This window comes from Ammodytes marinus (assembly GCF_949987685.1).
Source record: "Ammodytes marinus genome assembly, chromosome: 6".
Classification (NCBI taxonomy): domain Eukaryota; kingdom Metazoa; phylum Chordata; class Actinopteri; order Uranoscopiformes; family Ammodytidae; genus Ammodytes; species Ammodytes marinus.
The window spans coordinates 27,706,760-27,717,025 of NC_137235.1; the positions used below are offsets into that span (position 1 = coordinate 27,706,760).

A 10,266-nucleotide genomic window follows, 5' to 3' on the forward strand; every position below is an offset into this window, starting at 1 on the left:
TATATAGCACTTTTCATACAATCAAATGTAACACAAAGTGCTTAATACAACTCCCCCCCCCCCCACACCCCCCACCCAGAGATATGCATACATGCAAAAACATTCCCCCTCCCACCCATCCATACCCCAAAATAAGAAATTCATTAAAAACAGGAAGGAAACTGCACTGAGGAAACGCCATCATCAGAGAGAAAACACTAGAGACTGTAAAACTAAAACAATTCAAAATAAAGAGATAAAATAAATAAGAGCTCTTTTCCTAAAATAGATGAGCACTGTGGATTATGGATTTCTTGGGGACTATTGCCAGCTGCTTATTTGGTAAGCTGGTGATTATTTGATGCAACTGTGTGGCTCACATTTGTCTGTACATTTATGGAAAGACTCCAGAATCGCTGAATCCCCCTTTAATGTTTAATACAACATTTATTTATTAATACATATTGATCAATACTAGGTAATTGAAAAGAACAACTGTTTGGTTCCCAGCTTGTGAAAAACCTTTTTGGCTGTTGATTTAAATGATAAAGTCAAAAGCCTTTATTTATTTTAAGTCAAGTTATTAATGACCACAAGTTCACTTTCTAATAAGTCTTGGGACTCCAGGCTTCTCACTATCTAATAAGTCAAAAGTTAACAAGTTAAGTAATAACTTAAACCTTACTCTAAATAAAGCACATAAGCCTGCAGTTGTAAATATTAAAGCTCACATATTATGCACTTTGCTGTCAATTTTATATGGTCTAAGTAATCTCTAATACTTATTTTTTTAGATGTTTGCTGAAAAACCTGTTCAGATCATTTATTGTAGCAAGCCTCTATACCCTGATTGTCCTCTGGTCTCAGGATGACCTATATTTGTGCGATCTGGCTGGCCCCTCCCACCTCTCTGCCGGGCTTTCTTTATATGTCCATGGGGCTCTCCCACCGTCTCTGCCGTGCTCTCGCGATACTAGAGAGACACTGCGTGACTGCGAACACAGTGTTCACCCGGCCGGAGCTAAGCCGTACTTTGAACAGTTTGACATGACCTGACATGATTAAAACCAGTGAAAACAGTAGCTTCAAAGTTTGATTTCTACAGGAATATCTTCCCATCCTTTGTCATGTTAAAAACGAGTAATTTTCAGACTGCTGTGGGGAATATAAACAGCGTGTTATGAGCAAAACTTGGTGCTACAACCGAAGCTACATGGGCGCTAATGTTACGGGTCCCAGGTGGGGACACCCGTGAACAGATTATATATAACTGAAAGACAGGAAAATAACGCTGAAACGGGAAAGGTGGTTTGTCTCTTCAAATCTCCATCAGTTATCTTTTATTAATTCAACATGTAGCTTCACTGAAGGTCACTGTAACTTCACATCGTCCACACATTTCAAAGCCAGTATCATATCACTGTATATGTTGTCTATTTAGACATTAAAAATGTTCTTCAAAACTACATTCAAAACACACCTTTTCACACAGTGTTGTTTCATCTCTCTTGTCTCTGCACCTTTAATGCTCTTAAAACCCATTAAGTTTTTATTGGACTAGTGTTCTAACAGTGCCTTGTAAATATTAACTATATTGAACATTTACCTTACATTTAAACAGTGGCGGCTCCTGACAATAATCTCAGGGGGGGCAATTGTTGCCATGATGGGAAATATGACCCAAAATTAACCTAAATCAGATAGCATATGACAATGTCATATTGCATTTAACTGTTTGTTTTTCCTGTTCATCTGGCATAACCACTCTGGCAACATTAGACAAGCATTGCACTGTACAGTATTTTTGGAAATTAAGTTAGTTAATTTCTTGAATAAAATTATTTTAGCTCTAAAATGATTTAATTATCCGGCTGTGGCCATCACAGATAACTTGTCATCTACCAGTGTGCTCCTCAGATAGGCTTCCTTTAAAAGTTAGGAGACAAAAATGGATGCTGGCATAGCATGTGCAACATTAACAGTGCTAATCATCACATTGGTTTGGGTTACTACTGTCTACAGCACTTGGTAGGCGGGTTTATGTCGGACGGTGAAAGCAGCTGTCAGCTAAACGACGATCAACAGCTGATCGCCGTTCAATAGCCGATCAGCTGTTGAACGGCGCTGGCTCGTATATGCAGATTGATGTTTAATGTTTGTTTTACCTTTTCTGAGAGATGATGCATAGGGGTGACACCCAAAGTTATCCATGCGGTCTCTGTGCTGCCATCAGGATGGATAAAAAGCCAGTATACAGTCCATATCATCATGCAGCGGCAGCAGGACAGAGCGTTAGCGCATTAGCATCCTGCTAGCCTCGTTAGCCGTTCAAACGAGCCCCGTGAAAATCCGCGTTTATAAGATCCCCCAATCCATCTTGGTAGATACTTGCTTGATGGTTACATTTTGTCTGGGAAAGACCTAGTCCGAGTCCGATCAAGTAAGTAGCTTGCCAGCCTAGCCTGAGTTGATATAAAGTTGTGTTGGTCTTGAATATGACCGCTCTGGGCTGCATACTGGACATGTGACTGTATCAGTCACTGTAATTGGTTTATTGTTTACTGTACGTATGACGACAACACGTTAGGGCGAGCACCCCCGGAACCCATAGAGCAGGGGTGGCCAACCAGTCAGAGACAAAGAGCCAAATGTGTTTACTGTGTTACTGCAAAGAGCCACATCGTACACACGGGTACACACAGTGGCGATTCCAGGAAATTTTGACTGGGGGTGGCCAAGGTGGGCCACAGAGTTAGAGTGGGGTAGCCATCGCACCCCTGAATGAATAGCATGTGATATGCTGTACAACCAATTCAAAGATGATTTATAATCCCAAATGCCCAAATCATGTTAGTATCCATTGTAATGTTTGTCAGAAAACTAAACCCTTGAAGGGGGGTCTGGGGGCATCCCCCCCTGAAGATTTTTGTTGTGTTTTTTAACATGTAATCTAAGCATTCTGATGCATTCTGGCGAAGATAATAAAGGAAAAAGTCATTATTTATTTCAGCTCAGATGAATAGTAAAATTAGCAAGACAACATAACTTGCTAGCAGCCAGATGCCTAACAACTGCACAGAGGGACGGATGACCACTAGCTTTTGACCAAATATCTTGCTAAAAAAATAAACCTTTATTTATGAAAGTCTGCCCTTGCTAAGAACATGTTACACTCGCTAACTACAAACTTTATTTTTTTTATTCAGATTTAAAAAATCTGCTGGGACACGTGCCTATACACATGCATGGGTGGCACGCATGTCAAAAGCACACTTATGCTGTTTTCAAGACCTTTGCTGACCAGAGACCAGTTCTAGTGGCCACAGTCCTACCATTAATTTAGTAATTGAAAATTGCAAACTGATCTCATATCAGTGGATTGGAGTGTTTGTGTGATGAACTTGGCAACTACCTATCAAAAAAGGTTAAGAAAAAAAAAAACCATATCATCTCTGAACTAGGACACATATCAGGAAAAAAATGTAATTAAAAAAATAAAATGAAAATAAAAAATAACATTTGAACTGGGGGGGAGGGACACTGGGGTGGCCAGTAAGATTTCAGGGGGGGGCGTTTTTATTTTCGCGGGGAGCTTGCACATGCATGCACAAGCATTATTTATTAAAAAAAAAAAAAAAAAAAAAACAGGGGGCCCCACACTAGGACTTGAAACGGGCCCCCAGATCGTTAAGGCCGCCCCTGTGATAATGACAGGACTGGACACCTACAGTACTAAAGACGACAGGGCAGTCATTTTCAACAATGAACATTGTGTGCACTGCCTCACACACAAACTCTCAGTTCAACCAAGTCCACAAACAAAAATATAACAATTTAAAATAGCGTTTTTCTCTTACTATGCATGTTGCTTTGTGGGACTTACTTTTAGCATGGAGAGAGCTGAAGTGGCGCCGAAGATTTGAAGCCTTGAAATGCGCAAATGACACCTGGCATATAAGGCAGAATGGCCTGCCATAACATTCAACAAAAAATATGAACTCTCCCACTCTGTTTCGGAGCGAACTTGACACAAATAGTTTACTCACGGAAAACCTCCCTCCAAGCTGAGCGGGCAGTTTTATGTTGCGTCCGCACCAAACGTTTGCGAACGTTATGTTGCGTCCTCAATTAAACATTTGCGAACAGGCATACACATAGGGCCTACACATTAATAAAATAAAAAATGAAATAATAGACAACATGTAAAACGAACGTAAGAGCCGCATGAAACGTTTGCGAACATGCACACACATAGGCCCACAAAAAAAAAAAAGTATAAAAAAAAAAAAAAAAAAAAAATTATAATCACATAATTTGACATGAACTGAAGAGCCGCACGAAGCTGGGCAAAGAGCCGCATGCGGCTCGCGAGCCGCGGGTTGGCCACCCCTGCCATAGAGATTGCATTGCGAGGCTTGCAGTTTGAAAAAAAAAAGTTTTACATTGATGTCTATGAGAGCGCTGGGGGCGATTTTCAACCAGCCCGACATCGCCCCAGAGTGACGGTACAGAGCACAGACGCTGATTGTACAATGATATTCAGACTTAGATGCAGGTACAAACTGTATTGAAATCATAAATTATGATTATTAATACAAAAAAAAAAAAAAAAAACATCATTATTATTCATTATTATATTTTCGTTTTTTGCTGATATGGCTCAAGGAGGGCGGCGCCCTATCGCCCTCTATGGGCGAGCCGCCACTGCATTTAAACATACACATTTTCTTATTAACTTCAACTACATTTCTTAACCCATTTTTAACAACAATCAATAAACCTTTTTTAACACTTTACAAACGTCAGGAAGAAAGCCACGTGTGGTGCAATTGGTAGAGACGAGCGTGGCTCACTACTAATTTAAAGCTACTAGCTTAAGAGTGGGACCTGAAACGGCGCCACCGCTATAAATACATTAATCTCCATAGTCACACTCCACCAACACACAACACCACACACTCTCCAATAACTAACATATAGCTTTCCATTAGTTACTGCTTCTCTTCACTCTGGTTGGATGCTAAACTGCATTTCATTTTAATGACAAGAGTTTAATCTTATCTAATTTCCATTTTAAGGCGTTTCACCATGTATTAATATAAATAATGTAACAACCTGTATACTTCTCTTCTCTCTTCGGGTTTTCATTTGAAATACTTTGAGCCACCTGTCCTGCAGACATCTTCTCCACCTTAGTACAGCCCAGTGATGCAGCATGAGGAATAAAGGCTTCACCAATAGATCCAAAGGCAAGAGTAGTCAGGCTGTAGCAAGGTGAGGTGAGCTTGTTGAGATATGAAGATGAGGTCTTAACATCTACAGCTCTCTGTTGGAATTAAGTTAAATAGCAGTACAAACCAGAGGTCTCTGTCATTTAATTTTGTAATATAGCTTTTGTGTGGAATTATATTCAATGCAAAGTTATGATTTATTTAAAATTTTAAACTATACTTGTAATAGATTATAATTTTAACGTCTGCATTTTTCTGTGCGAATCGTAATATTGTATTAATTTTTTAATGTTATGTCACTTGTTTTGTAATATGGTTTTTATTTTGTGGGTTATTTTCTATCTAAAATAAAATTAAATGTCAAAGACAAAGCTATCCAGTTCTGTGTGAGTGTATGAACAGTGGTGGACCTGACTGCAATGCAATGAGGAGCGCCAGCTAAAATCTTGCCTAGGGCGCCAAACTGGTCAGGGCCGGCCCTGGGCATCAGGAAGTATCACACAGGTGGGCAGCAGCAATATACCATGAATCCAGTAAAACATAAATAAAGCATGGGCCATGTATGCATTAGCAGTCCCTTTAAAAAAGGTTTCCTAGCAGCCTTTAATTCATTTAAGCAGTGTTAAAGAGAACAACTAAAATAGAAAAAATGGCCAGAATTAGATTTTTCTTTTTTTAAATATATTAAAAACAAATATACCACATTTCCTGGTGGTCCATCCACAATTTGATGAGACATTCAGTGGAATGTCAGAGGAAATGTGATTATCATCCATCCTCTGGAGACCAAGCATGTCCTTACCTAAATGAGAATCCATCCAACCACTTGCCATCCCTAGAGCCACAATGAACGCCAGCAAGTTTACATTTCAACAATAAGATATTCAATCATTCATAGAATTCAAATTAGTATGTCCATTCTTTCCTTCTGTAGGTTCACCAGCATAAATATTACATAATTTATAACGTTGGAGTATCTTACTTTGAAAACCACCTATCTGATAGCTATCAACTTACCAGTTTACAAAGTCCAGGCTTTGTTTTAACACACGGACAGGCAGCCGATTGTGAGTAGATATTCACTAATTTTGACAAAAAGAGATTTTGACAGCAAGCATATTGAAAACAGACAAACTACAGAGGCAGGACATTTACTAAAGGACTTGAACAAAGTCTGACAGCTGAGACTGTGAGGGTGTATTCACACATGCCGTGTTTAGTTCAGTTGAAACGAACTCAGATGCACTTCCGCCTTCGGTGCGCATCTTTCAGACTGGTGCGAATACAGCAATCGCACTCGGGGGCGGACCAAACAAACGCTCCGAGACCCAGCTGAAGAGGTGGTCTCGATGCGCTTCAAAACGCACTACGTCAATACTATCCCTGTGTCAGTTTGGAGCTGAGCCGCGCCAAACTCACACCCAGCTGACACACGGCTAAATCAGCTGTGTGTCAGCTTGAGCCTATTCCTCGCGAGCAGCGCGTCCAGCAGCAAAAATACAGTAAATATTATGTTTCAGATCGTAGGCTACAAGCCACACATTGACACAGGCCTACATATTATAACCATATGAAACAACAATAATTTTATGTTTTTATTTTATTTATAGGCTAGATGTAGGCCTATTTATTTATTTATTTATTTATTTATTTATTTATTTATTTATTATTTTAAACCCCATATCGTATCTGTTATATATTTCGCAGTTTTTACTTCGTTTTTCCTGCTTGTCTGTCCAATGAATGAATGACCTCAGATCATATGTGGTTTTACTTCTTAATGCTGGTTCACTTGCAAAAGGGGCAATATGAAAGTGGACCACACCAAACGAAAAAAATCTAAACTCTATTTGGTCTGGACCAAAGCAAGTGAACTAGCGGACTTTCCCAGTGTGAATACACCCTGAGACTGAGTGACTGTGGTAGGCTCAGGTGTGCTTACAACACGTTCAACCTAAAACATAAGAAAAAAAACCCTGTAAAGCACTTTGAGTTGCCTTGTGTTTGAATTGTGCTATATAAATAAACTTGCCTTGCCTTGCCTATCTATTCCCTATAGGCCGTGAAAGCTGCGCGCTCAGTGTGTGGCTTCAGCAGTAAGATTGAGGTGGAGTGCCGCTCTGCAGAGGAGGGCAGAGAGGCAGCCAGAGCAGGAGCAGACATCGTTATGCTGGACAACTTTAAAACTCAGGTGGGGAACTCAAGCCCACGTCATTTCTCATTTTTCACATTCATTGTTCTTTCAAGCACAGGTCAATTTTAAGATTATTGTCTACTGTAGTTTGCTTCCAAAACATGTCTCCTTTTACACTAGTATAAATCAAAGGTCAAAAGTGTACATTACATTGTCATTTTTGATATATAAAATGAAAAAAAGTCTGAATCCAAAATCTGTTCCGTAAAATCTTTCGACACTTATGTTGGTTGTTAAAATTGAATAGAGATTTTAACTCTGGCTTTATCCAACATCTAGATTTTGGGTTTTTAAAGAGATGCAAACTTACACATGATTAGTTACATATTTTCAAACATGATCAAAATTGTATTACAAACACATTATTGTAAAGTAATCAACTGTCAAAGTTTCATGATGATATCTATTAAACATTTTACCCTATTCAGTGTCTGGCCTTAACACCCCCCCTCCCCTCCTCCCCCGCCCCCTGTCTCTCCCCTATAGGAGCTCCATGTTGCAGCTGGTGCACTGAAGGAGGAGTTCCCCACCCTGCTGATAGAAGCCAGTGGAGGAGTGACTCCAGAGAACTTAGCCTTGTATTTCTCCCCACATGTAGACATCATTTCCCTGGGCTGCATAACACAGGGCTGCCCCGTCGTAGACTTTTCTCTCAAGGTTCAGAAACCTGCCGTTCACTCAAGCCATAACCAATGATAATCAGCACAAATAGTATTCACGAATGACACAATATCCATTTCCCCAGAACACAGGTTAAAGTTGTAAGATTGAGACCTCAACAATTTGATGAGGAGAGAAAGTGAATAGAAATTCAACAAATTTTATTTTGCGGTTGTGCAAAGCTAAAAGACTATTTACAGACACAGAATAAAATGATATAGAAGACAAAGTAGGCTGATATAATTGAAGTGACCTTCTGTTATAATGTGTGTGCGTGTGTGTGTGTGTGTGTGTGTGTGTGTGTGTGTGTGTGTTTGTGTGTTTGTGTTTGTGTCATACATAGTTACTAATATCATCGTACTTGAATTAGTTCAATAAAAATTGCACTCAATAAAAAGTGCAACTATAATTATAGTTTATTATTTGTATTATTAAAAGGGTTTTTACACTTATAATTTTGTCAAGTAGACACTGATGGCACGTCACTGTGCCAGTGAAGCACAAGTCTATGTATGTATGGTTACTGAAGTGGAAGTTTAGTTTTTTAAATTATGCAATTAAATGCAACTGCAATGCCTTCATAGTGTCCTAGCAGTGTTTTAACATAGTTTATTGATCATTATTTTTTTCAGTTACAATGTTGTTTTATTAAATCTGATACTTATAGAACATCACTGTATTGTTATTATTTATTTAGGCTTTTTTATTTCTATCAGTAATGTTTGGGGCCGTTCAAGGGGTATTTGGCTGAGAAAATATCTCAAAGGAGGTACATTGAAACAAGTTTATCAGAAACACTTCTCCATATTAGACTTATCATGTATTGTAACATATTATATAACTTTGTATTTAGAGAGTTGAAAGTAGCTCCACTTTGACAAAAATACAATTCTGCTCACTTGTCAATGCATCTGTAATGATTATTAATTTTGGTGATGGAATTCTTACATTATTATATTATATGAGTACTTTCACTGCTAATAGCTAACTTACAGTATACCCAGGGGGCAAAGTGATTTTATGGACATGGAGCGTTTTAAAAGGTTGTTCACCAAAAATGACATCTAGGACCTTCGACGATCACAACCTGGGTGGACAACCTTGTCAACAAGCTGCTGGAAAGCTACAGCAGGCCGACATAGAAAATCAGAACCACTGTTTAAGTGAATGGGGGTGAATGGGGATGGGCTAATGGGGATTTTTTTTAACTTATAGATATCATTATGAAAGTTTGCCAGTTGATTACTGACATTAAAACAAAAACTTTTTGTATTAAAGTATTTTCCAAAATGTTTAAATAAATATGAAAAATCATCAATATCTTACTAATGATGCGTAAATTTGCATATCTGCAAAGCCCCAAAATCTAGATGTCGGAAGAAAACAAAGTCAATTTGTTTTTAAATTTTGAAAACAAAACAAGTGTCCAACTGCCTGAAGCCTTTCCTAATCACAGTTCAAATTTGATCAATAACCCATAGAAAATGAATTTTTTACATAGTTACATTTCATGTGCCATGGACCTAAAGTGTCCTTTTGGAGTCTCCAGCTGGTATTTTAGGAAACGGCTAGACATTCCCTTGGAAAAAACTGTGTAAAATATTCATTTTCTATGGGTTATTGATCAAATTTGAACTGTGATTAGGAAAGGCTTAAGGCAGTTGGACACTTGTTTTGTTTTCAAAATTTTAAAACAAATTGACTCTGCTTTTGTCCAACATCTAGATTTTGGGGCTTTGCAGATATGCAAATGTACGCATCATTAGTAAGATATTGATGATTTTTCATATTTATTCAAACTTTTTGGAAAATACTGTAATACAAAAAGTTGTTGTTTTAATGTCAGTAATCAACTTGCAAAGTTTCATAATGATATCTATAAGTTTAAAAAATTCCCTATTAGCCCACCCCCATTCGCTTAAACAGTGGTTCTGATTTGCTCTATGTCGGCCCCCTGTAGCTTTCCAGCAGCTAGTTGACCAGGTTGTCCACCCAGGTTGGGATCCTGGAAGGTCCTGGATATCATTTCTGGTGAACAACCTTTTACAACGCTCCATGTCTGTTTTTCAAAAAAAAAGGGGTTTTGCCCCCTAGGTAGTATGTACTTTACTTCAAGCAAAAAGGCAGGATTTCTACTTATTGGACTATTTGTATATTGTGGTATTGCTATTTTTACTCAAGCAAAAATAGTTCATTGCATAA

General features: G+C 38.5%; 1 protein-coding gene across 1 annotated transcript; it reads left to right on the forward strand.

Annotated features, from left to right (window-relative positions):
- Nucleotides 1-1,202: 1,202 nt before the first annotated feature.
- Nucleotides 1,203-8,100, forward strand: LOC307251517 (nicotinate-nucleotide pyrophosphorylase [carboxylating]-like; the record flags this gene model as incomplete). The annotated part of the gene is made up of 4 exons (XM_080028885.1): nt 1,203-1,218; nt 5,665-5,714; nt 7,270-7,401; nt 7,891-8,100. 4 exons carry the CDS (start codon nt 1,203-1,205, stop codon nt 8,098-8,100), a joined length of 408 nt encoding a protein of 135 aa, XP_079885011.1.
- Nucleotides 8,101-10,266: the final 2,166 nt, after the last annotated feature.